General features: G+C 39.7%; 2 protein-coding genes across 4 annotated transcripts; one reads left to right on the top strand and one right to left on the bottom strand.

Annotated features, from left to right (window-relative positions):
- The first annotated feature begins 326 nt into the window (after positions 1-326).
- On the top strand, positions 327-19,572 carry LOC103463333 (UPF1 RNA helicase and ATPase). Of its 3 annotated transcripts, none has more exons than XM_017304433.2 (24): positions 327-685; positions 1,229-1,371; positions 2,698-2,787; positions 3,445-3,612; positions 5,683-5,863; positions 5,956-6,117; positions 7,259-7,346; positions 7,604-7,702; positions 7,816-7,924; positions 9,382-9,541; positions 9,625-9,743; positions 9,832-9,996; positions 10,837-10,951; positions 11,520-11,663; positions 12,451-12,664; positions 12,750-12,867; positions 13,604-13,760; positions 13,878-14,020; positions 14,715-14,889; positions 14,957-15,038; positions 15,120-15,284; positions 15,496-15,704; positions 16,153-16,275; positions 17,300-19,572. In XM_017304433.2, exons 1-23 carry the CDS (start codon positions 515-517, stop codon positions 16,270-16,272), a joined length of 3,297 nt encoding a protein of 1,098 aa, XP_017159922.1. In that variant the 5' UTR covers positions 327-514; the 3' UTR covers positions 16,273-16,275; positions 17,300-19,572. The 3 variants fall into 3 exon arrangements, with proteins under 3 accessions (XP_017159922.1, XP_008404839.1, XP_008404838.1); XM_008406617.3 differs by having other exon boundaries at positions 328-685; positions 7,259-7,343; positions 17,188-19,572; XM_008406616.3 differs by having other exon boundaries at positions 328-685; positions 17,188-19,572.
- Positions 19,568-27,836, bottom strand: ddx49 (DEAD (Asp-Glu-Ala-Asp) box polypeptide 49). The gene is made up of 13 exons (XM_008406615.3): positions 27,575-27,836; positions 26,697-26,820; positions 25,738-25,823; positions 25,446-25,567; positions 24,443-24,630; positions 23,432-23,572; positions 22,873-22,948; positions 22,281-22,357; positions 22,105-22,202; positions 21,935-22,009; positions 21,447-21,535; positions 21,256-21,327; positions 19,568-19,801 (listed from the first exon to the last, which is right to left on the bottom strand). Exons 1-13 carry the CDS (start codon positions 27,687-27,689, stop codon positions 19,637-19,639), a joined length of 1,428 nt encoding a protein of 475 aa, XP_008404837.1. The 5' UTR covers positions 27,690-27,836; the 3' UTR covers positions 19,568-19,636.

The following is a 27,836-nucleotide window of genomic DNA, read 5'->3' as shown; positions in this document are numbered from 1 at the left end:
AGTTGTAAAAACATACATTTGTTGCTACTGTTATACATAATAACAACTGTTATGAAAATATTAAAGACAAAAATGATTCCATCTGCATCCACATGAGTACTGCCATCTGAACAAACGTTTATAAAAGGAATAAATCAGAGCTAACGTAACATAACTACGGAACATGGAGTCACCACAAACCCAATTCTAGAAAATTAAATAAAAAGAAACATTTCTAAAAAATCACAGAGTGAACACTCTTTTTCAATAATCTGTCTGTTGTTCTCCCAATCCCCCCACCTACCTTGGTTACGTCACACGTTGCGCGGCGCAGGGAAGTTCGTCACCGCCGCTGGGCTGTTGGTCCCGCTGAAGCTATCGAGGTTCTGATCGTTTCCATTTTTGTTTGGGTTCAAATTCGGACTCTTGGCGACGCTTTCTGAAAGATAAATCAACAAATAAACACTTCGCACTGTTTAGTTGTCTCTTACGAGCACCGGAAACAGCAGAGTAAAGCGAAAGTTAAGGGACGAAAATGAGTGTGGAGGCGTACGGGCCGAGCTCCCAGACCCTCACCTTCCTGGACACCGAAGAAGCGGAGCTGCTCGGAGCGGACACCCAGGGCTCCGAGTACGACTTCACTGACTTCACTCTTCCGAGCCAGACGCAAACACAAGGCCAGACCCAGAGCCAGTTGGACGGACAGGTTCGAGGCTTTCATTTTCAGCAGAAGGCGCGGTGCTGACGTTAGCTTGCCGCTGCTAGCCTGCTATTATTAAAACTACTAGCCTCCTTAGCTTAGCTTAAGCTAACGTTTGCTAAGACCGTTAAGTACACTCTTAAAGTTGCTCCATTTGTCTCACCTCCTTATTCCTGATAGCTAAATCAAAACGGAGTCACGGAAATATCTCCAGTTGTTTGGGATGACAGTAGTTTCACCGTTGACAATCTGTCAACGTGTCCACATCCTCACTGTGCGCCTTCCTCAGCCGTTAGCTGGTCTGTTAGCACCGAGTTTGCCTCATAATGATTGTCTCTACCACATGTTAGAGGCTAAAATATTATTCTCAAGCAGAAGAGCAGCTTCTCTGGGGAAAGTTTACTGAATTATAACTAAACATGTTAGGAGAAGCTCGTGCTCAGGTGAAAGTATAGTTAGCTGTAATGGCGCTTATGGAAAAAAACGCATGTGGAAGGTGAAAATCACAGATAGAATGGACCAGTAATTTATTCCCTACGCATTCGACAGATCAATGGTCCTGATGAGGGTCTTCACAATGGAGGAATGGATGATTCTGTGGCCAAAACCAGCCAGTTGTTGGGCGAGCTCAACTTTGAGGAGGATGAAGAAGACACCTACTACACCAAAGATCTTCCAATACACGCATGCAGGTACCGTGAGAGGAACCAGAACATGCTGGGGTGTTCTACTGCTCTGTTTTTCTCCATATTATTCCTCTAACACTTAATCCTCTGTGTCACCTAAACCCGAGACACATTTTATCATTCTAACTATGTTAAAGTAGCACCTTTCAGATGAACCTTCTGGTCATCCATCTGTTATTTTTGGTTAGTTTGGGGTCAGGTTGTGGGGACAGCAGCCTCAGCAGCAGGCACTCAGCCCAGCTCCTCCAGGGGAATCCCCGGGCATTCCCAGACTAGCTTAGAAACATAATCTCTCCAGCTTGTCCTGTTTTTTTTCCTCTGGCGTCCATTGTCTGTGTACATATATTTTTAGTAGAATAACATGTTGAGTGATGCAGAGCTTTTCTTGTATTTAAGATATATTTGTGCAGCCTTAGTGATGATGGAGACACAGAGGGGAATCCCCGAAAGACTTTAGATATGTGGCTCAAAATACTCATCCGGGAGTCTTTCCAGTTAGTTGGAAATATTAACAAAAGCATCAGCTGATCAGACCTGTTCTTTGTTGCATCTCGGTGTCACTGGATTCATTCTTCCAGCTTCTTTCAAGCAGCTTAAATAAAAATTGTCTTATATAACCACAATGAGAAAGCAGTATAAATAAGGCTAAAGTTTTGTAGGTTTTGGCTTTAAATTGTGCTGCAATGTAAGGAAATTAAAACTGATTCACAGAGGAAACTAGTCTTCCAAGTTGACTGGATATAGCATGATTTGTATGATCTGTGGTCCAACATCATGCTTACATACATTTATGTATTTTATAAATCATTTGCGGTAAATTCTCTGTGTTATTTTTTTAACAATCATATAAATCAGAGCTCTTGTGTAAGCAGTCTGATCCTGGGAAGAAAAATGTATCGTTTCCTTCATTGGTAAATAATTTTTCATGTATGTAGCAGCTCTGCAGCTTCCTGCATTAGTGGCATCTGTTTTATTGGAAACTATTTGTAACTTTACTCACTACTTTGTGCAGGTTTGTTTCAGATTAACACTCCTCTGTTTACAGTAATGTTTTCCTGTCCTGCATTTTCTGAAAGCGCACACTGCTGTGATTTTGACTTGTGAATGCCACAGTGACCCATAATGGGACAATGTTTTCTGTTGAGCAGTGATCAGAAGGAGGCTGCTGTTGACCATTAACATTTTACTAAAGAGGGAAATCAGATAAATACATTTTTGTAAAGTTGTTTTGCAGGATCAATCCGTGGTTAGAATTTAAAATAATGTCATATTAAATGATGTAAAATGCTAAATATCTAGATTTCTGGGATGAAACGTGTCTTTGTCTTGCAGCTACTGCGGCATCCATGACCCAGCGTGTGTGGTGTACTGCAACACCAGTAAGAAGTGGTTCTGTAACGGCCGTGGCAACACGTCTGGCAGGTCTGTGGTCTCATCTTCCTCTGATCATCACACCATGACTGTGGCAGCAATAATTAGGAAATGTTGGCATGAAAACAGTCAGATTGTTGGATATGTATGATGAGATGTGGTTGTGTATTTTTCTGTTGATGCTGTCACATTGAAGCCGATATTACCAAACGTGTGGTTTATTACTAAATTACTATATCATGTCATTAAACCAATTTTAAAATGTGTTATGTAGACCAATTGTCATGCATCATAGAATACTATTAATAAACACTACAGCTATTTAAAAAATCAGAGAGCACTTAAAATGATCAGTTTCTCTGATTTTACTTTTTATAGGTCTATGTTTGAGTAAAATTAACATTTTTCTTTTATTCTATGAACTCCTGACATGTCTCTGTAATTCAAAGCAAAAATGTTGTATTTATTTGCATAAAATGATAAATGGTCAAAATAATGAAAAAGATGGAGAGAAAACAAGTTAATATTCATTTAGAAACAATAATACTAATGTTTTAACTCAGGAAGAGCTCAGAATCGATATTTGGTGGAATAATCAGGAGGTTTCACTGAGGTTCAGTGCAGTGGGCTCTTCATTTTTACCAGAGCTGTTTATATGTAACTATTTCTGCATCTTTGGTGACTTTGTGTCCTTTGTTTCCCCTCCAGCCACATTGTGAACCACATGGTGAGGGCCAAATGTAAAGAGGTGACTCTGCATAAAGACGGGCCTCTGGGCGAAACGGTGCTGGAGTGCTACAACTGCGGCTGTCGCAACGTTTTCCTGCTGGGCTTCATCCCGGCTAAAGCCGACTCTGTGGTGGTGCTGCTCTGCAGGTAAAGGAAATCAATCAGAGGCTGGTTTATTACTGCTCCTAAACTTTCTGTTATACGTTTCTTACAAACAAGATATGATGAATGTTCTTAACTTGAGGAGAGAAGTCTATTGTAGCACCTATTTCTTGTCCAGCGACAAGCGTCTCTGCTGATTTCGTTTAAAAGCAGAGATTCACAGTTCATGTATATTTCTGTGGGGGAAACATTGACAAAATCTAAAATGATTGTTTTAGATTCTCTTCTCTTTCAAATCTGCTTCTAAAACAGGATTCAAACTTTGTTTAGATGATTAACCTCAAACAGTCTTATTTATCCACTAGTTGGTTCTCTATTATGGAAAGTAATACATTTAATTAAATTTTAATAGAAAAAGAAACTAGGAAGTTACCTGAACTGCGACAACACTGGAGGTGTTGATGTGTGAACAGAAACACTCTGATCTCTGGAAGAAAACTGTATAATAATGGTTATATTTACTTTCCCTTTGGGATTAATAAAGTATTGTTTAGTTGCCACATATCAGAAAAAAAACCTGTTTAATTGAACAAAGTTGTATTTATTTTGCTTCAGGCAAGTTAAAAATAAGTTGGAACGGACAAATAGTTTTGGTTTGGGTTCTTTGTTTACACACCTGTTGCAGTGTGACGTGATGAGCCTCGGCTGCCTCAGTCCGGCTGGTAAAAGAGGCTCAGCTGCAGAATTAAATATGAGTGGGGATATTTAAACACTTGCTGACCTTTGACCCTTACAAACCAACCAACAGCTGATCTGATTCACTTATAAACAAGTCCAGTGTCTCACACTTCATCAGAAGCAGAAATTAAATAATTCTCAGCAACCTGTCATTCCGGATTGTTTTATTTTAGTTCGGCAGTTTGCTGATTTATTCGTCAATAGGCTGAAAATGTGCTGTTACATCCACACATGATTGATTGTGTTCCAGTTTCCATGCATCATTTGTTGGAGCCACTTTTTGATCTCATTGTGTGTGAGAATCACAGCAGCATTGAAATGTCTTTAACGTAGCGTATTAAATCAGAAGAGCACTCTGTTTCCAGTAAATACTCTCCAGTAAAAGTTGCAATTAAATTCTTTTAATTAGCTTTTTCTTATCCGAGTTAGATCACTTTGTGGTGTTTTAAATATTTCAGCTTTGTTTTAGGGCTGAAACGACTAATCAGATTATTTGATTATTGACATAATTGTCAACTAATATAGTAATGATTAATTAATTAGAGTATACAAACTGGAAAAGAGGCTGAAAAATCAACTTAAGTGGAGAAATTAAGCCAGAAATGTTCGAAATATCTTCTATTTAGCATTGAATATAAAAATCAACTTTATTTGACCCAAAACTCCTCAAGTGGTTTAGTTTTAGCTTCAGCTGGTTCATATTCACTAATAAAATGTTTACTTTATTATTTAAAAATTTTATTTGAATTGTTTATTTGCGTCTTTTAATGTATTTCTAACATTATACAAAAAAGCTTAAAGTTGCTAAATGACAAATCTGCCAGATTTTTATTCAATTAATCATCAGAATAGTAGATTCACTAAAGTAATATTTAGCTGCTGCCCTGCTTTGTTATATCCCAAAGTTGTTTTCTTTGCGGTGCTGAAGGTTCAGGATGTTTTAGTCCATTTAACTTTAAATGCTCACCAAGAACTTTCTGGTTTCCAACCAACAGAGATAATCACATCTTAGCAGCTTCTGAATTGTTCTCCTTTGCATCTCAAAACCTCGGAAAATATATTTTATTTGCCTTTTTCTGGGTAAGAAAATCTGAGAAGTTGATGTAAAAGGTCAAAAAGCCAGAAAGTTTTGTGACTACTTTGATTTAATTTGTTTCTAAAGACAGAATTACAAATGGATTAGTGAGAATCTGTTCAGTGGGAGCCTTCAGATCACAGCTCATTTTGTTACATCTGGGTTAGTTCGTGGTGCAGCTGCAGGCCGAAGCACGGGTTTGTGTTGGCACAGCAAGTTCTAAAATATCCACTGATTTACAGATCATGTTATTAAATCGTCTTTGTTAAATATTTACTTTCTGAGTTCATTTTCGCGTGCAGGCAGCCGTGCGCGAGCCAGAGCAGCTTGAAAGACATCAACTGGGACAGCTCCCAGTGGCAGCCGCTGATCCAGGACCGCTGCTTCCTGTCCTGGTTGGTGAAGATCCCGTCGGAGCAGGAGCAGCTCCGCGCCCGGCAGATCACCGCCCAGCAGATCAACAAGCTGGAGGAGCTCTGGAAGGTAGCAGCGCCGCTCTACGAGAGCGGGAAAAGCCGTCTGCTGCTTAGAGTTACGGGCCGGCTCGGTCTGACTGCGGTTTTTTTTATTTTAAGGACAATCCTGGCGCTACTTTGGAAGACCTGGAGAAACCCGGAGTGGATGAAGAACCCCAGCATGTGCTGCTGCGCTACGAAGACGCCTACCAGTACCAGAACATCTTTGGCCCTTTGGTCAAACTGGAGGCCGATTATGACAAAAAGCTAAAGGAGTCACAGGTACAAAATACATGAGGAGAAGAGTTTGAATCGTAAACGATGAAGAAATGAATAAATGGGATTTTTGCTTCTTATCTCAAACATTACTGCACAGTTTTTTCTTCCAGGTTATTTTTGACATTTTGTGGAGTTAATGAAACCTCTTAAGCATTTCTGTAATTTACTGAAACTTTAAACATTCCCTCGATAAGCTCCAAATGAGTCAAATACTGACAGTTCAGTTTCTGTTTTAATTCAGTCTCTTGTTTTTAATTCTGCAGAAGCAAATTGTATGATTTGTGATTCACTTTGTTATTTGAGTTTAGCATAAAGTTAAGGACGTACTGTTATCCAAAAAATGGGATAATTATGAAAAGTGCAGCACATTGTTTTTCTTTTGTGATATATTTACTCTAACAGTTTCCTAAAACCCCCAGATCTGCTGCTTTTAATCATTTCATCACAGAAACGACCTAAACATGACAAACTTAGCATTTAATAAAGCTGCGTATGTTTCTTTTTTTGGCTGTTTTGTAATTTCTGAGTAGAATGAAAGATAATAATAAACAGGAAAATATTAACTTTACTGAAACAAACTACTATAGGCCTAATTATTTAGATTATCACTACTATACATGGAAAATAACAATGTACAGTGTGCAATATTCACCAAAATTACTATAAACGAGAAACATCTTATTAGAGTATTAAAGGTAAAGTAATGTGTTTCTGAACAGACCACTAATCCTCAATGACTAAAGATGAAACTGCAGTTATTTTTAGTAAATGCAGAAACTCCCTCCCTCGTTTCTCTACAGCGTTCAGACGACTTTATGTTGAGTCCTGATAAAACCGGGTCGGTTCTGTTCGCCGCCAGGCTCAAACGTCTCCATCGTATTCAGAAGATCAATTTACGGTTGATTTGATTTGAGGAGTTTTTGATTGATGTGTGTAAAAGTAGCAGGAAAAAAAATCTCAATGACTGAACTTCCTTCCCCTGCAATTCAACACAGCAGCCATGGTTGCCATAGCAACGTTTGTCACCGCAATAAATGGGAGAAATGCATGAGGAAAACTCACATTAGTTTTTATTTTTAAGCACCTGCAGCTTTACTGAGCCTTCTTCTGCAGATGTTCAGTTGTTGTTTGTTTTCTTTTCCAGACTCAAGACAATATAACCGTCAGGTGGGACCTGGGGTTAAACAAAAAGCGGATTGCATATTTCACACTTCCCAAGACGGATTCAGGTGGTAATGCTTTTAACGTTGTTTCCTCCCGTGGTTCTGTGGTGTCGCTGTAGCTCCCTCCAAACTCCCCTCAGTCATCAGACTTGCATGCAGCCTCCCTCCCTCCTGCATTTTTTTGGTGGCATCCCTACATTTTTTTAAAAATATATTTTTTATTTTTTTCACCAGTGTGTTGTCATGAGTGATGGGGCGTGATTGATGTTTTTGTTGCTTCTTAGCGTAAACGGGTCAGTAACTTGTTTGTTTTTGGTGAACCCCAGATATGCGGCTGATGCAGGGCGACGAGATCTGCCTGCGCTACAAAGGAGACCTGGCTCCTCTGTGGAAAGGCATCGGTCACGTCATCAAAGTCCCCGACAGTATCCTTCACGTTCCGTGCAGCTCCAGCTGTGCCCAACAAATCTATGTAATGTTTAAACATCATTAAAACTGCAGCTGTGTTGTTTTTGTCCTTAAAAGCTTGTTTTTAAAGACTATGGGGATGAAATTGCCATTGAGCTGCGCAGCAGCGTCGGAGCGCCTGTGGAAATCCCTCATAACTTCCAAGTGGATTTTGTTTGGAAATCAACTTCCTTTGACAGGTTTGTGACATTTTTAAAAATTTAAGTTAGAGGTGCACCGATTTATCGGCCAGCCAATTTCCTTAATTTTGGGAGATCGGTGATTTTTACATGTGAAGCAGCTCTTATCCGCTGATGTTATCAACCTCGGCAAAAGTCTAAAAATCGGCCTCTGTGCTTTTATTTTCTCCCGTTAGAGAGGTTTTACTGACAAACCGTCCAACCAGGTTATGTCTGCACATTTACAGTTAACGATAATCACCCCATTGTTGCAAATTCAGCAACTGTCTTGATCTGTTGAGCAACATTTCAGACAAAAATCTGGTATTGGCCAAAATCGGAATTGGCAAGTTTGGCTTTTTAAAAGATCCGCAATCGGTGCAGCCCTAATTTAAATGATAAAAATACAGGCAGTCTGGGAAAGTCTCTGGTTTGTTTCAGTTTTAATATATGCTCTTATTTTCTGGAAAGAAGAACTTCCCTTCTTTCTCAGTTCATTTTCCATTATAACCTAACAAATACATGTTTAAATGACCAGGAGCCTCAGAAAAGTTATGTTTAAAAAAATATAATTTTTTTAATGTTTTATATAATTAGAATTATTTTACAATTATATATTAGTTTGAGCTGCGTATCAGTGTGTGAATGTGGCTGTAGTGTGAGGCAGTTGTTAATAAATTGTTATTAATTAGGAGATAATTGGTGTTTGATGAAGATCGAGGGCCTTGTTTATTGAAAACTTTATATTTGGTCCAGAGATGATTGGAAAACAAGTTTCATCTGCGATTCATTAAACCGTGAATCTTCTGGCCAGTCCTCGTCTGCCAATCAGGTGGCAGGAATCATGATTTATATTTAATAATTGTAATAATTTGTAGCTTCAGTCCCTTAAACACAGAATTGTTAAAAGATTTATGAAAAATAATATTTTGTTGGCAACAATATTGATTGAGCAAAAATAAACACAGAAGCCTAAATGCATCAGAAGTTTGAAAATGTTGTGTGTCTTCTTTTAAAAGCTCTTGTTGGGGAGAAAAGGTATTTAATGATCGCATACAGGGCTGCACGATTTTAAAAAATATTGCAGTGAAGACATCAGGTGCGATATTCCACTTTTCTTCTTTCCTCCGTCTCTCATCTGAGTCATCCTCTATTTGAGCTTTAGCTTTTTTGGTAATTTCTCATATCCGTCTCAAAGTCTGGAAAACGGCAGTATGGAGAACATTTGCTCAGATTTCCATTCATAATTGTGATTCTAGCTTTAGGAAATTAAATCAACTTAAAAGTCATAAACATTGGTGGGTTCCGGTGATTATTTCAACTTTGTCTTAATTTAAATATAATTGTAGTTTCCAGTTCAATGGCTATCTTACTTAAAAGTCCTTATTTTAATGTAGTTTTAAAATATTTTCTAATTTAGAAGCTAAAAGTTGCACATCTGGACTTTTTTCTGTACTTCCTGTTGTGTTTTTGCTCAGGATGCAGAGCGCCCTGAAGACGTTTGCCGTCGATGAAACCTCCGTGTCCGGTTACATTTACCACAAACTTCTGGGTCACGAGGTCGAAGACGTCACCATCAAGTGCCAGCTGCCGAAGCGCTTCACCGCTCCGGGCCTGCCGGACCTGAACCACTCACAGGTCAGAGCCAAACTCTGATTAGCCTCCATCTAATGTTGTAGTTTTCTAATTTATTTGTATTAAAACCTCCACCCTTTGTCCAGGTTTATGCTGTGAAGACTGTGCTGCAGCGGCCGCTCAGTCTCATCCAGGGTCCGCCTGGCACCGGCAAGACCGTCACCTCCGCTACGATCGTGTACCACCTGTCCCGGCAGGGGAATGGGTGAGACGCATCGTCCTTAAATTTAGACGCTCTCCAGGTGCCACGACTCCCTACAGCAGTTTTACCGTTTCTGTGTTTGGTCCTGCAGACCAGTCCTGGTGTGCGCTCCCAGTAACATCGCCGTGGATCAGCTGACGGAGAAGATCGACAAGACCGGGCTGAAGGTCGTCAGGCTGTGCGCCAAGAGCCGGGAGGCCATCGAGTCTCCGGTCTCTTTCCTGGCGCTCCACAACCAGATCAGCAACATGGACAGGTCAGAGGAGGAGAAGGAACTTCTAACGCCTGAACGTGTTTTAACTGTTGTTGTTAAGTCAGTTAATCAATCAAACTTTATTTATAAGGCATTTCAAGGTGCTTTACATCATAAAAACACTAAAACATAAAGATTAAAACGTCTTGGAGTGCCTTCGTTACACATCAGAATGTTGTTGATGTTTCAAAAGCAACTTCAACCAGGTGGGTTTTTAGTCTAGATCTAAAGGCGCTCAGTGTTCCAGCTGTTCTGCAGTTTTCTGGAAGTTTATTCTGGATTTGTGGTGCATAGAAGCTGAATGCTGTTTGGTTTTGGTTAAGTTATAAAATGGTAACAATCATCTGGGCTGAAACGATTAATAAATAGTTACCTGGACTGAACAGACTCAAATAAATAAATTTCATTTGGTGATAAAAGCAACATATTCAAAGCAGTAATTAAAACGTTATAAAAACATTTTTCTTTTAAGATAACACTTTTGTCTGTAAATATGTTTTAGCCAAAACTCCTGAAATTGCATTTTTAGCTTTGTTTGGTTTTTTCTTTTTATGCTATAAAATAAATGTTAGCTGCAGCCTGTCAGTCATCGTCGCTGCAAGTCTTTGCTCATGTCTTCATATTCCTGTGGTTGATCTAAACTTTCCTAAGGACTCAAACTTTTGGGACCATCATGTTAAATTATGAAAAAGAAACTAAAAACATAAAATCAAAACCAATAAATAAATTTTAAATTTGTTCAGATGAATGTTTCTGATATTTGTGATTGCTGCAGATGTAAATGTTGTTGATTCAAGCGTTGAACTGTGGGTGAGTTTTGGCGTCTCCTCTCGGTCTCTGCAGCATGCCAGAGCTCCAGAAGCTGCAGCAGCTGAAGGATGAGACCGGAGAGCTGTCGTCTGCTGACGAGAAGCGTTACCGGGCCCTGAAGCGCACCGCCGAGAGGGAGCTGCTCATGGTGAGAGCTCAGGGTTCTCTGATAACATCCATAAAACCGTGACGGAAATAAACTCTGTTTTGTTCATGGTGTCTGCATCCGTGAAAGGTAAATAGTAAGTTGGTCTCTTGTGGCACAACTATTTAATATGTCGCTGTTTTTCTGTCGGGGGAGAAAAGTTTGAGTCGTGCGCAGACATCTTGATTGTGTTTTTGGTCCGATTGAGGCTACCGCTAGCTAGCTGCTAATTTACCCTTGCTAGCTTCCTGATTTACTTCTGTCATGAGTTGGTAGGAATTTAACACCAGTTGTCTGGTTAACTGTTGTTTTTGCTGTTGGTTCATTTCTGTTGCCAACCCATGTGAGGCTTTGATGCATTCAAAGAGCCATATGGAGTGTAAGAAGCACAAACATAAGTTTCAGTTTTTCCTAAAAAAAAGAAAGAAAATGACTGAACATGTTTAGTTCGGCCTACAGATGTATCCTAACCTGTTCAAGGAACAATAGCCGTTAACTTGGCTTGTTGAACGTGGTGTTGATGCCGTACAGACAGAAGGAATCAATCTTCTGCCTCCTCTTCGTTGTGCAGAACGCTGATGTGATTTGCTGCACCTGCGTTGGAGCCGGAGATCCCCGTCTGGCCAAGATGCAATTCCGGTCCATCCTGATCGACGAGAGCACCCAGGCCACCGAGCCGGAGTGCATGGTCCCGGTGGTGCTGGGAGCAAAGCAGGTACAGGAAGGCACCAAAACGGCCACCTCCGTGCTAAACGCTGCTTCATGACAGAAACGACTCCAGTCCAGTTCATCAGTCTGACGGATTCTTTAAATCCTTGATTGAATTTCAATTCAGTGTTTGATATTCAAACAGCAATAATTTACAGTTTGATGTTTTCATACACCTGATGGAAAAATACATTTTCTTTCACCATCTGAAGTTAAATCAGACCAAACCTCTCTTGTTTTTTTAGGTAAATTCAAATTACCAAAATTATTTAAAATATATTTGCTAAATGCTAGAAAACTTGGCAAACACTTTTTTAGAGATTTTCTTTGTGGTTTAGCATTTAATTTGATCAGGAAGGTAATTTAAACATTGAAACAATTAGTATTGTTCTTAATTTGTCAATATGCTTATTAATCTGTGTAATTGAGTTAAATGTTGGTCTTTACTTTTTATGTTCAACTAAGTTAATGAAATTGGGGGATTTTTGTTAAACTAGTGTTTTATTCTTGGACCGTCGGAGTGAGAGACATTTCCAAACATAAAGTTTTGTTATATTTTAGTGTTTATTGTCTGTAAAATACCATCAGAGGACATTAATAGACAGGAATAAGTTATTTCAGATAATCATGAAGTTTTAGTTGATTAGTATTGTTTTTATTTTAAAAGTTAGAAAACTTACCCTGAAGATGTTTTGACGGTGTTGGACCTTCACTGTGGGAAACGTGTATAATTCCCGTTTCGGTTGTGAAGTTCTGCCCCACTCAGCTGTCTGACCGACTCGCCTGTTTTGCAGCTGATTCTGGTGGGCGACCACTGCCAGCTGGGTCCGGTGGTGATGTGTAAGAAAGCGGCGAAGGCAGGTTTGTCTCAGTCCCTGTTTGAGCGACTGGTGGTGCTGGGAATCCGGCCGATCCGCCTGCAGGTCCAGTACCGCATGCACCCGGCTCTCAGTGCCTTCCCGTCCAACATCTTCTACGAGGGCTCCCTGCAGAACGGCGTCACAGCAGGTGAGCCCAGAACATCTGGTTTCCTCAGGTCTGGTTCCTCCTGCGAATTGGCAGGTTAAAGAAAACAAATCTCTGCTCCTCCCAGCTGATCGCATCAAGAAAGGCTTTGACTTCCAGTGGCCGCAGCCGGACAAACCCATGTTCTTCTACGTGACTCAGGGTCAGGAGGAAATCGCCAGTTCTGGAACCTCATACCTGAACAGGTATCAGCAGCCGTCTTCTTTCATAATTTAATCCAAAGATCAAAAATATTCACGGATATGAATCAAAGTCAGGGAGCTATCATAAAGAAAAACCAGCGATCGCAATTAGCAGTTGGTTCAAATAAATTAAAATGAGCTCAGTAATTTCCTTTGATTAATGATTCATGTTTTTCTCTGTAAACAATTTTGTTTACAGAGTCATTAAAATCCATGTTACACTGCAAAAACTGAAAATTTTACCTAGTACTTTTTGGTCTAGTTTCTAGTGCAAAAAAACTAAACAAAATTAGCTTAAAAGTAACTTTTTAGCAGAAAACAGGAGCTTGATTTAAGTAAAAAAAATTACTTGATATTGAAGCAGAAAAGCTTCTTATTACTTGGTTTAGTCTTAATTCAAGTGTACTAAATATTTGTAGTACTGCAAAAACACGTTCTGGTTTTTATTTCCATTTTATTTATTGTTTCTAGTTGTTATTTTGGATATTTAAAATAACTTCCAGTTCCAGTGTTAACTATTCTTTACAAAATTAAAGTTTGTTAGTCTTTGAAGACACCAACTTGCATTATTTGAAAATGGCCTTAAAACAACAATAGTATTGTTTATCGCTGGGATAATTTATCCTCCAGCTTAAGCTCTCACTGCACTCTTTACACCAGAACTACTGATCCAATCTGTAACCATTTGTTTGCCGTTTCCTCTGTTTTCCATATTTAATGAAATGCTGATGTTTTCCAGGACGGAGGCAGCAAACGTGGAGAAAATCACCACCAGGCTGCTGAAGGCGGGAGCGAAACCGGACCAGATCGGCATCATCACGCCGTACGAGGGCCAGCGCTCCTACCTGGTCCAGTACATGCAGTTCAGCGGCTCCCTGCACACCAAGCTGTACCAGGTCATTAACACCGAACGTTTGCAGTTTATTCAAACTACAACAGCCCAGCAATGACCGACCTTTACCCAGGACACTATTTGGTCACTTCAACTCTTCACTTGTGTTGTTTCTGGACAGCAAGTGGAAATCGCCAGTGTGGACGCCTTCCAGGGCAGAGAGAAGGACTTCATCATCCTGTCCTGCGTTCGAGCCAACGAGCATCAGGGCATCGGCTTCCTGAACGACCCGCGGCGCCTCAATGTGGCACTGACCAGAGCAAAGTGAGTCACCCTGCAGAGAACGACGCGCTGCAGGGAAAAAACTAAACCAAGTTACTGTTCAAGTTTCTATTGCAAATACCTTAATACACATTGAATAAGACAAAATCAAGCAACTTTCCAGCAAGAAATAGGAGCTTGATTTAAGTCAATAATGTCTTAATATTGTTGAATATTAAGAATGTCAATGTACCATTTCATCCACAGATTATTTTACATATAGCCAGATATTTTTCTCATGCTAAAATGAAATAATTTGCCAGTGGAACTAATACATTTTCATCAATATCAAGGAATTATTGGCTTAAAACAAGATCCTATACATATAATTTAGTTTGTCTTATTTCAAGATAATTTGTGTAGAAGCTAAACAAGAAATACTTTAAGATGTTGTATTTTTGCAGAGCGCGACTGAAAACATAAATAAACTGAGTTATGATGCCTGTAAACAAAATTGCCCTTTAAAAAATATATTAGTAATCAATATGGAAACTATCGTTCCAGTTGATTAAAATATGGATTTCTTTCTTTATTTGACAGCGGCCGAATCTCTGATTCATATCTTTGAACATTTTTGATCTCTGGATTAAATTATTAATAATTTTGCGTTTATAAATACGAGATGACCCTTTTATTGTTTTTCATCTAATCCAAGTCCAGTATTAGTTTTAGTCAAGATGTCTTGTGCGTGTTTAAGGTACGGCGTGATCATCGTGGGGAACCCCAAGGCGCTGTCCAAGCAGCCGCTGTGGAACAACCTGCTGAACTACTACAAGGAGCAGAAGGTTCTGGTGGAGGGCCCGCTCAACAACCTCAGAGAGAGCCTCATGCAGTTCAGCAAGCCCCGCAAGCTGGTCAACACCATCAACCCGGTCCGTAACTCACCCACCTGAAGGTTTCCCTCTGTTTTCAGTGAGCTAATGTTGTTGTGAATGTTAGGGGGGACGTTTCATGAGCACCGCCATGTACGACGCCCGCGAGGCGCTCATCCCGGGCTCCGCCTACGACCGCAGCAGCGCCGGTATTTATCTGACATCACAAGCCGTTTGATTCTGCAGTCGTCTGTGTTTGTCCTGGACTGATGTGCTGAATTCTGTTCCAGCTGGACGTCCGTCCAACATGTACTTCCAAACTCACGATCAGATCGGGATGATCGGGACCGGGCCGGGTCAGATGGCGGCCATGAACATCCCCATACCCTTCAACCTGATGATGCCCCCGATGCCTCCGCCCAGCTATCTGGGTCAGACCAACGGCCCGGCTGCAGGTACTTGGAGCGTCTTCTCTCTCTGTTCTTAGCTTGATTTGTGTCTTTGTGACTCTTTAAACGAGACACTGGATGTGCAACGTGCAGGAGCGTCTGCAGCCAGAGAGGAAAACATGGAAACTTCTGGAGTGTTTTTTCCAGCCTTATGATGATCATTTATCTGGATACTTGGTTTTGTAGATTTAATTTTTGTCTCTTCCTCCGTCTTCAGGCCGCGGTGCCATGAAGGGTAAACCTGGCCGTGGAGGAAGGCAGCGGGCCCGCGGCTCGGCTCACCAGGGCAACGGGCCCAACAGCCAGGTCAGCCAGGACGGGGCTTCCCAGTCCTTCTCCCAGGGGCCGCTGACTCAGGGCTACATCTCCATGAGCCAGCCCTCTCAGATGAGCCAACCTGGCCTCTCCCAGCCAGAGTTGTCCCAGGTAACACAGATTTAACCACATCTACCGTTTACTACACAGAACATCGAAACTTAAGGTTTTTATTTTTATTTTTGTGATGTTTGAATAAATTCAGTTGAATTTCTGTTTACAAATTAAATAAACAGTTTGAGATGCATAATAAATCCATTTATCATTAGTATCTTAACATTCAAGCAGCAAACTTCTTGAGATGCAGTGACTGTTGGCTAATTATTGGACAACCATGAATTAAGGTTCTTTATAATATACTTGGAGATTCTTGTTGTTTAATAAAGATAAACATTAAGACGTCAAATTAAAATAACTTCAATAAATCCCTGTGGTTCAGATGGAAATAATCCATTTTCTGTCTCCAGTAGCCGTGTGAACTCCTCGTTATCTGGGAAATGTGTTTTCCTCATCATGCTGATGTTTTTCTGATGCTTCCTGTCTTCTTCTTCTTCTGCAGGATAGCTACCTGGGCGATGAGTTCAAGTCCCAGATCGACGTGGCTCTGTCCCAGGACTCCACTTACCAGGGTGAACGTGCGTACCAGCATGGCGGGGTGACCGGACTGTCACAGTACTAAAGTGTAAGTAGCTGCAGTTCACTCACTAACGCATTTATTTAATCAGTTAGAGAATCAATCAGTGAAGGAGCAACTAGAGAAACGGTTGTGTTATTTTAAATAGATTGAGATGCGACACAAGAAAATTATTGCAAATTCTCAGCTTCCTTTCATAAAATGACCTGGTTTATTTCTCACCATAACAGGCCTGGTATTAATATCTGATATCAATATTAAGTTTTCATAACGGTGCTGCCTTAGTATACAAAGATCTGTAATTAATTTGGAAAATCTATGAATAATTAAATATATAAAATGTTTAAAGCTGGAAATGTTCCATTTTTGCACTTAAAGTGGTCGGCTGAGTATTAATGTTTTTATTTTTGATTTGGTATTAATCAAGACACGAAATCAAAATAAACTTTAAAGCTGCAGAATGTTACGTAGATTAAAAAATGTTTTTTACGTATTTGTTAAAACTTGTTGTGGCAACATGACGAAGATAATCTGTGAAAAGATCGATCTCCTCCACATCCTCCTTGTGCTCCCGACCAAAAACAACCAATCGGACCCAGGAGAAGCGTCTTAGAGCTGTCAATCATGCTCATGCACTCGCCGCTGAATGTGCTAATATCAGAGAAGCAGTTTAGTGTTGCAGCAAAACCATTTATCTGCTGCCATCGGTAGCCACGCTACCTGCCATCAGAGAGAGACATGATTGACAGCGTTAAGTCCCGCCTCCAGGCTCTGATTGGTTGTTTTCAGTTAACACTGGGAGAAGACAGAGGAGCTTCATTTGTTTTTTTTCCCTCCTATCTGTCTCCTACCGTACTGTAACAACATAATATTTGAAAAATAGATTTTTTATTAAATATACATTCTGCAGCTTTAAATACAAACAAAAATCAATCTGAAAAGCGGCTTTCTGTGTTCCAGGTTGCCTGAAGAAGGGAGCTAGGCTTGAGCTGAGCTTAGTTCATCAGCTTTTTAATCTGGGAAATAATAAAAACATAAAATGGATACCTGTTTTCCTCTGCTACATCCGAAGCACCACCAAGTGAAAGCGACGGGATAGCGAAACCAAACCGATGACCAGCGAGAGAATGGGAGGGTAGAAGAAGAAGAAGGAGGAGGAGAGGGCGCTAACAGACGGGCAGCGAGACGGAAAGAGGCCGCGTGAGCGAGCGAGAGAGAGAGAGGCGGGAGGCGACGCCCGCGCTGAGTGAAGGAGGAAAGTCGAGGATCTGGCGGCATCAGGTCGGGCTGCTGAGGGAAACAGACGAGAGATCCGCGGTCTCTCCTGAGAATCCAAGAGGCTCCGCTCCCCCCAACCCAACCCCGGCCGTCCACTCCCGAAGCTTCTGGGAAACGCTCCAGGATCAAAGCCAATCAGTGGAATTTTTAAGAACTCTTAAAATTTGGACAGAAACTGTGTCAGAAACAAAACGACCCTCCCTCCCCCCGACCTCACCTGGAGGCGGGCCGACCGCCAACCTGCCTCAACGTCCCAGAGAATTAAAAACGATTCGGCTCGTCAGGGGAGGACACCCCGCCGGGCCCGGACTCCTCGGCAGCCTCCGCAGGAAGCAGCAGTCGACTCTCCCTCTCAGAGGACGCAGGAACACTCCAGTCTGACGTCGAAATGCCTTCGTTTGCCTCGGGAACCGCCGGCGCCGCCACAGGGTCTCCAGCGAGGCGGCGGCGGACGCGGCGCGCGGACTTCAGGCAGGCATGAGACGCACATCCCGCCGACCGACCGACCGACGTGGTGATCGCCACGGGACAGTTTTTCTTCTCTGAATACCTTTCTTACCACAGAGCACAAAATTGCAACAAAAAAAGAAAAATAGTTGGTGAAACTATCAAAACATGACCAGCAATGAATATTTGGCTCGGTGTCATTTGATGTTTCAGCTTAAGGCTTTTTTTTCCTACTGTAATCTCACGACAGCGAGTGGCGTTTCGCTTCATGACCAGATTTATTTCATTTTATTTTTGACTGTACTCTGTGTGCTTAGATTGGCGGATGCTTAAACGCTTAGTGCTGAGGGGATCCTCGGGGGGGGAAGTGGGTTTTTCCACACCCACCCGATGAACGAATGCCACTCGAGTTGGGATAAGTGTGGAGGGAAACGACGAGGCAATCGATCCACTGAGAGGTAGAAAAGGAAGGTGGCTGAGGGAGAAACCAGTTCAGAAACAAAATATTTATGACGAAAAGATGCGGCTGTTTGGCCAAACTACCGTGGAGTTGTAATTCTGGATGAGATTAACCCTGTAATTTAAAAACTTCCTGATCAGCAGGAACGCCGCTAGCTCTGATCAGATGACGGCGGGATGAAAAATAAAAAAGATTAAAATGCTAATCAGTGCCTAAAACCATTCAACCTTCAGATAAAAAGCTGCAGCACAGACATGAATGTAGTTCGGACTTAAACTACCAGCATCTGACGACCCGTTAGAGCAAGATGGCCGCCACAGAAAGGAGTTGTTGTTGAATCAGCCAGGTTGATGTTGGTCGTGACTAAAAGCCACCTTCCTTCTCTGTGGAGTAAAAACAGGCTGGTAGAGTTTTTTACCTTCAGTGGCGTTTTGATTTGTCCAAAGCTGTTCTGCTTGCTTTATGTATTTTATTCCTTTTTGGAGATTTATGATGTTTTAGCTTCCTGGATATCTGAGAGCCTTTTTCTTGTTCAATCAGTTGCTGCTGTGTGCATCATGATCAGCGGGTGTTGTTGTTGTTTTTGGCCCATTTTTACAAAAGATTTCTCTTTTGTAGCATTTTGCTGGCTACAGGAAAGAGGCAGATGCCGTTTTCCTTCCCTCACCTGGACTTTTGTATCCTCCTCAAACTGTCTGATGGGATTGTAGTTTTGTAAGCAGCACTTCCTGTAAGAATGTAGTCCTCACCTGCTTCTCACGCCTGCAGACATGTGACAATCCTGTTCTGGGTAGATGACGTTTAACTCAAGAGTTTTTGACATCCGGCTCTCATTTGTGCTATGAATTATTTTAACCCGCTCCACCGAAGGCCTAACATGTTGATAGCTTTAATGGAAAACGACGCCCTGATATAGTTTCGTAGTTTTTCCATCATCGCAGTGGCGGTCAGTTGAAACGCGCAGTGATTTTTATTTTAGAAGTGATTCAGTAGATTTGCTCAAACATCTGTATCCGATCTGAATATTGGAGTTCAGAGATTAAATTCGTGGATTTAATGTGATGTAAATAGCGTTTGAAGCAGTGGATATTCTTTGCAGTGCTGTTTTATCACGACGGTGTTTCCCTTGGTAACTAAATCAATAAAGGTGGTCGATTTGAGCCTCAGTGACATGAACTTTATTTGCATACAGAAATAAAACGTATATATACACAGGAGGAGCTTTCATGATGCGGCCAGCTCTGCCTTTTTGTTCTTGGTTTGTTTTCTCTTCTTCAGCTGTCCGTGTTTCTGCCTCTGAATGCTCTCCTGGATTTTCTGCTTGAACTTCTTCTTCTGGCTCCGGATCTTCTGCAGCTCGGCCTTCCTCTTGGCCTCCAGGTCCGGGTCCTGACACGGCAGAGAGGTCGCAAATCAACGGCAGGAACTTCAAAACGGATGGATTCAGTTTCCATCAACAGAGAGAAGGTGGTAAATGAAAGATCATACTGTCTTATTTACACCGAGGTATTTTAGTTTAACAGGGACAATATGAAGAAAGAAAAAAAAACAGATTTCACTTAATCCTGGGGTGTCTAAAGTGTGGCTCACGGGCCATTTGTGACCCTTGAAATTACCTTTTTTGGCCAACGAGAGAAAACAATTCCATGACCCAGAAATTTGGAAACTCTCTCTACTTAATAGACAGTTATAAAAACTGTCTCTATTAAAAGAGACGGTTTTAATTTATCCTTTTAAAGACAGATTTCCTAAATGTATTTGTTTTTAGTCAGTAAAACAAACTGAGCTGCTCCGTCTTTCTGCCTGGTCATTATTGTAAAATTAGTTTTTAATAACTCGCCTAGTTAAATAAAATTTTGTGGGCCACCAGTAGCTTAAATTAGCCAGTTCACTGACCATTCATTGAATTTATTTTCAATTTTAACTTTAATGTCCACAAAACCAGCAGTAGGAAGTTGACAAAGCTGGTTATTTAAATTTTAAAACCAAGTCCTCTACAATATAATTTTAATTTACTCAAATTTTATTTAAAGGATACAGAAATTTTAGCTTCACAATAGGATGGAAATGCATATCACGATATAAGCATTTCATTTCAGTCGATATGAATAATTAATGATTAGTTTTTTTGTTTTAAATATCTGAAATATTATCAAACTGGTGGCGGTGAACTTTTATTCAGTTTTCACTTCACCACGTTTTTAAATGAGGAACAGTAGAGAAACCTTAAACTGTAAGTTAATGTGGTTGTTGCTAGGTAACCACAAGTTATTCTACAGCCTGTTGCCAGGTAACCAAAGAGAGTTGATTCCACCCAGCAGACTGAGCGGTTTAAGCTTTTCCTCTGCCTACATCCCCCAGAATGCTGTGCGGTTCTGATTGGAATCAGTGAATATTCTATCAGATGTATTATCTATCAGCACTGATCACATTTCTGTCACGATATATATTGTTATTGATTTATTGTACGCAGGAACTGTAAAGCAAAACGTACCATGGCTACAGTCTCCACACTGCAAAAACAAAATGTTACCAAGTATTTTTGGTATAAAATATCTTGGTACACTTTAAATAATTTAAAACTGGCTTACAGGTAACTTTTCGGCATGAAATAGGAGTTTAAGTAAATGATTTCTTAATATTCATTTTAATAAGTACTAGTTACAAATACTAGTGGAACAAGACGCTTTAACTTATAATATGGGAAATAGTTCTTGCTAAAGGAAATTTTTCTTTAGCTTTAAACCATTTTTAAATCAGCAGGAAAACCCCTGAGTTGAGCAGCGTGTCTGTTTCTGAACTAATACATGAATGAATCTGTGACATGTGCAGCTGTTGGTCACCTTCCCCTCCAGGATCAGCTGCTTCCGCTTGTTAATCTCCTTTTTCTCATCAAAGTCCGTCGATTCCAGCCTCTGAAACAGAATTTTAAATAAAATCACATTTTTACATCATGAAGCAACAACTAGAGGATGTTTTTTTAATTTTTAGATGACAAAATGCATAAATCCTTAGTGTAAAGAGAAGAACGTACAATTTCACACTCCCGCCGAGTCACGTTGACTTGTGTGAGGATCTTCAAAACATCTTTCTCTTCCATGGGATATTCCTTCAGCTTCGTCTCTGCAGGAAAAACAAATAAAATCTGTCTGAACTGTCCTGCAGTCAATGATTGATTTATCAAGCTGCTTTGCTCCTCCAGCTAGCTTAGCAAGCGTGAAATGGAAAAGTTTCTGAGGAGGAAAAGAGCGAAGGAGCCGTCCTGCTTTTCCACAAACCACTGCAAAAAACGAGACCAGATAAAATTCGAGGGAATATAAAAATATTACATTTTCTTATCAAACGAGGAGATTGTGGTGGAAAATTTTATCTGATTACCAATAAAACAAAGGATATTACATCTGTAAGCTCGGCACGCGTTAGCTAGTTTTATAAACGCACAGTACAGTTCCAGTTAGTTATAGCTTTCCCCCATTACTGTTTTCATTTATTTTAGTTTACTATAATAACGTTCAGACTTACTCGTCTGCTCCTCGATCGAATGCACCAGATGGATGTCGTACTGCGTCACCAGTGTGATTGACACTCCGTTCCTCCCTACAAAGAAGAAAATGACGTTTATTCATCCAATCAATCAGTTCGGAGTGGATTAAACATGGCCGCCGTGATGTTGGCGTAAACCAGCCTGCTACCTGCTCTGGCTGTTCTCCCGACTCGATGGATGTAGATCTTGGGAAGTCCTGGGGTGTTATGGTTGATGACGACCTGGACTGTTGGAATATCCAAACCCCTGAAATCAGAGCAAACAGAAACCGTCAGAACAAACCCGATGTCCGTCCTGAACCGAGTCCAAGCCGCCATAATTCACCTGGCAGCCACATCCGTCGCGATCAGGATTTTATAGACGCTGGCCTTGAACTTGGCCAGGTTGGCGAATCGTTGTTTCTGGAAAAACAAAATGGCGACCATTTATTTTAAATAATCATTTCTCTGGCAAGAGTACACTGCAAAAACACAAAATCTTACCAAATATTTTTGGTCTAGTTTCTTGTGCAAATTACTTAATACAACTGAAATGAGACAAACTTAAAAGTAACATTTTAGCGAGACATAGAAGCTTGTTTTAAGTAAATAAATCCTTAGTTTTATTGAAAAAGTTGTAGTTCCATTGGGAGATTATTTCACTTATAAGATCCCAAAAGTGAAACAATCTGCCAGGGGATCAATATTAAGGAATTATTGATTGAAATCAAATTTATGTTGTTTAAAAATCATTTCTAGGTAAAATTTTGTCTTATTTCAGGTAACTGATATATTTGCACTAGAAACTAGATCAAAAATAGTTGGAAATTTTTTTTATTTTTTTTGCAGTGTAATTGATCAGAAACTGCAGATTTGGGTGAAGTTAGTCGTTGACGTCATAACTAACGTTTCAGATCGATTATCCTGATCAGCTTCACCTGTTTCATCATGGAGTGCAGACAGATGGTAGGAAAGTTGAACGCCTGCAGCATCATCGTCAGAATCTGGCAGCTCCTAAAAAATGTACTTAATGATTAATTTTTCTCTACCTGATCAATGCACTTTTAATTATTACTTATTTATTTTTAAATTATTCATACACAAATCAGAAAATAAAAAAGGGTGAAAAAATTGACAAAACTAGTACAGAAATAGAAAAACAATAATTAAATGGTGAGATCACAAGCTGAGTCATGTTTATCTGGTAGATAAAGTTATAAAGGAAAATAGTCATAATCAAACAATGTATTTGTTCAACAAATGATTTTTATGCCATTTTGAAAAACAGTTTAACTCCTCAGTTATTCCACATTAAAGGTTTATTTGATGTACGGATCCATAAAGCCAAATTGCAAAATATTAAGAAAAAAGTTTCTCTTAATTTCAAAATGCTTTTTATGAGCTACTTTGTACAAAGAAAAGAAGTAAAATGCATTTTTTAGCACCTTCAGATAACAAGTCTAAATAATTAAACTTGGCACGTTTGTGGCTCCGTACTTGCATGTGTTGGTGAAGATGATGATGGACCAGTCGTCATGCTGGTCTGTGAACGTCTGGATCAGGTGGACCAGGTACGCGTCCTTCACCTTCTCTGGGGTCAGGATGTACCGCTGGTCCAGCTCCTCCACTGTCCGCGTCCTGACACCAACAATATATCAATAACTAATCGATTATTAAAATAAAACTAACTTAGCTGATTAATTTAACTGGAGTAAACGGATGCAGAAAAAAAAGAGCAAAACCTACATAAAATATACACTTTTTCTTTTTAAAAACCTTTCGTCTGTAAATATGTTCAACCAAAAGGTTCTCAAGTTTTAACTTTATCTTTTGCTATCTAGTTACTAATCAGTTAACCAAAACAATAATCAAAGATCAGTCCTACTCTGTATTGATATTAAATCAATAAAGTGTTGATGCCAGAAGTATTTTTAGCTGCAGATTCTTTGCTAGAAATGTTCACTAAAAGAATGTTGTTTCTGCATTTTAGGCAATAAAATTCTTATTTACCTCTTTAGGAAAGGAATATAATTTATTTTAATTTTTATGTATTTCAAGTATTTTAAAAATGAAGCTTAAGTGGATGAATGAAAAATCTGCAGAATTTTTTTATCTGATTGTCAGAATGACTGATTTCAGAAATAATCAAAACCTGCAGCTTCATTGAAAACCTCATTGAAAACAATCACAATGTTTACAAAAAGTGAAAGAATAATAGTTTTATCTCTCAACTCCTTTTTTAAATTCAAGTTCAGCATAAAAAACCCGTCAAAGTATTTAGCAGGATTTCACATGAAAGACCAAAACAAACTGGTCTATATTTGTGAAGTGGAGGGAATATTAATTTCTTTCTACAAATAAAAACCCACTAAGCTGAAGTTACATTCAGTATTTTCATTACATTTGACTCAAAAGTTTCCAGGTTTCTTCCCCCAACATCCCCTGAGCTGGAAACTTGAACTGATAAGGTTGGACTTCCAGACGGTGATGACCGTCGGGTCGACTCACTCGGACGTGCTCTCCCAGAAGAACGGCTTGTTCATGGCGATGCTCTTCAGCTCCTGCAGGGTGTCGGTGAGCGTGGCGCTGAACAGCAGCGTCTGGCGTTTGGCCGGCAACACGCTCAGGATCACCTCCAGGTCTTTGGTGAAGTCGGTGCAGCCCTGCTCCAGCAGCCGGTCCGCTTCGTCCAAAATCTGACAACAAACACAGAAAGAGTCGGCAAAAACAGAACTTTGACTTCAGCTTTAAGAGCAATAAATCAATTAATCACACGATAAAACAAATTTAACAATTTATTATGTCTCTCTTTCTGTATCAAAAACTGAAGAATAAAACTCTTCAGTCTGGTGCTTTGGACTCAACTAAACCTTTTTTAAGAACAATTGTTTACAGACATTTTATAATTATTTTGATTTGTTTTATTTATGTTGGATATTTAAAATGTCTTTCAGTTCCAGTGTTTAATGTTTATTAATCTTTGAAAATGTCTTCTTGTTTTATTTTGGCATGGTGTTAAAACAACAGTATTATCGTTCAGGGACAATTTATCCAGAAAAACGTGTTTTTGTGACAAAAATAGAGAAACAAAAAGTTTTATTTAAAATGTTCCAACATGGTTTTATCTTAACTGCCTCTATAACAAATTTCTCTGGACAATAAATCATCCCAATAATTGTGATAAACAATAACATTGTTATTTTGACACCATTTTCAAGTAAAATATTTAATAATAATGCAGGATCACAATAACTTTATAAATAATACTTAACACTGGAACTGGAAAATATTTAAAATATCCAAAATAAAACAACCAAAAACTAAAAATAAATCAGAAATAAAAAAAAATGCATCTGAAACCATAAATAATATAAAGAACAGTCTAATAATCAGAATGTAAATTTTTGAGCTCCTTTCAATTTTCATGCATTTAGTTAATTGGTTGATTAATTGCAACAGATTTAAATCCTTGTTCTATCAGTGATCAAATATTTACAGTTTTTTTTCTCACCAAGAACTTGATCTTCCTCATGCTGAAGGTGTTGGAGCTGCGGATGTGGTCGGAAAGCCGACCCGGCGTTGCCACGACAACGTGAGGCTGGTTGGACAGCTCCAGGGCCTGGGTCACCATGTCTGTCCAGATGACAGGAAACCAGTCACTCACAACAAGGCAGAAATTACACTGGAAGCAACATTTTCCACTTTATTCTGTGGAATAAAGTGGAAAATGTTTCCTTCTCTTCATTTAAACAGAAATCAAGCGATGTTGAATTCTGATGCAGCCGGTTCTGACGTGGCGTTACCCATTCCTCCAACGATGATGCAGTCTTTCAGACCCAGAGGTTTGCCCAGGACTCTGAACTGCTCTGCAATCTGATAGGCCAGCTCCCTGCGTGACATCACATGACGAGCTTTTAAATAAAACTCAGAAATGGAGATCTGTAGAGATTTTATTGCTTTAATGGTGACATTTGGGTTTAGTCTATGGGCGATGCAAAACATGTTTTTGCACAAAATCATTCGTAGATAATGAGATTTTAGTCTTGTCACTTTAAATCTGAATAAGGTGCTACTGGGTGCGCAATTATGCAACTGTACAGCTTTGAAAAGTAGAAGTAGATCCTCCTGCACAAACAACAAGAATTCAGAAAGTGGGTTCTGGATGGTAAGTCAACAACAAAACACTCTTCTTTTCCAGCAGCCATTGTACAACACATCCAGCGGTAAAAACAGCTGACAAAATGTGCTGGAGCTCTGCTACGGTTGCTAGGTAACAGCGCACCTCTGAAGGTTTTTGAAACGGCTCATTTTCCAGAAACTGAAAATCTTTAACTTATTGCCAAAAAACGTCTGGGGTTTTCTTTTAAAGCTCTTTTAGAAGCAGCAGAAACCCAAATGGAAGTAAAATAACATGCAAATTGTGAATTTTGCATTAAAGTCTTAAAAGATACATGTGACATTTTAATATCAGCTGTCTGCTTAGGCCATTAAATCTCAGCCTGGAAAAGCATCTGGAGCAACTAGTGACACTGGAAAAATAAATAAAATCTAGTAACTATGTTCCACTGAGGTCTTGGATGAAAAAGAACGTTTTCACCCCGTTTTCTATCCAACCGTTTTTCTCTCAGTGGTTTTATTCAGAGTGAAATGTCACTCTGAATTGTTTTTGTATTTTAAAAACTTCAATTATAAATGCTATTTGTGTGCTGAGACAAAACTTCTGAGATAACTGAATGAGTCGTGTGAATCCGTGACCTCTGACCTGGTGGGAGTGAGAACCAGACAGAAGATGCCGTACGGCTCCTCCGACAGTTTCTGCAGCACCGGCAACACGAAGGCCGCCGTCTTCCCACTTCCTGTCTTGGCGCAGCCCATGCAGTCGCGTCCTGAGACAAGAACCGGATCTGGGTCAGAACCAGAACAAACCCAAGGCGACTGGTTCTGCTGAAAATGTTTAAAACAGGGCCTTTTTCTTTTCTAAGGATAAATAAGTGTATTAAACAAATGATTATGACCAGTTGTTTGTTTCAAACTTGTATAACTTTAAAACTGACAAACCAAAAATAAGATTCTGTGTTAAACAAACCATCATAAAACCAGACCTCAAGTTTATAAAGCTTTACATTTTATCACATTACAATCACAACCATAGACAGCATTACACTAAAAATATTAGATATTGTTTTAGATCTATTTTTAGACTATTTTTGTCATTAAATTGGAAAATATGCCGTTTATTTATTTTTATTTCTTTAATTTATTTCAACATTCCACATACCGAAACGTTTCTGTAAAGGTTTTGTTTTTCCTTTAAAACCTAAAAACTGATAGAAAACAAGTTTCTTTAAAAATGACAACATATTAACAAAATGCATCGAAATTTATAGTTTAAATGGGACAAAATGTGAAAATTAAAACTATATCCAAACAAATAATGTTAGTAAATCTCAATGCACTTGTGCTATTACAGCATGTTGGTCCATCTGTTGCACAGTTTGGGAAAACAGATTGTAGATTCGGCTTAAAAAGAGCTTAATGTTATTTCTTTTTTACTTTAAAACTATAAACACATAAATCAAGCTGGTAAAATGTGGGCTAAATGCAGCATTTTATCCTCTAGTTAAACAGAAGAGCTGTTACCTTCCAGGATGGGTGGGATGCAGTTTTCCTGAACCGGAGTGGGTTTGTTGAGCCCCAGCTGTTTACATTGCTTCACCAGCCAGTCCGACAGGCCCACGGACGACAAGTCGCTCATTTTTAAATTATATTAATACAAAAAGCCTCTAAATTTACACTTATGAGAGTTTTTAGGCTGAAACACACTACATTTGCGTAAACTCGAATCCTCGTGTTTGTTCCACAGCAGCCATGATGCTACGTAAGAACGTGACGCTTACGGAAG

Source organism: Poecilia reticulata, chromosome 4 (assembly GCF_904066995.2).
Source record: "Poecilia reticulata chromosome 4, P_reticulata-male-v2, whole genome shotgun sequence".
NCBI lineage: Eukaryota > Metazoa > Chordata > Actinopteri > Cyprinodontiformes > Poeciliidae > Poecilia > Poecilia reticulata.
Note: the sequence above shows the minus strand (reverse complement) of the source record. Positions and strands in the feature narration are given on the sequence as shown.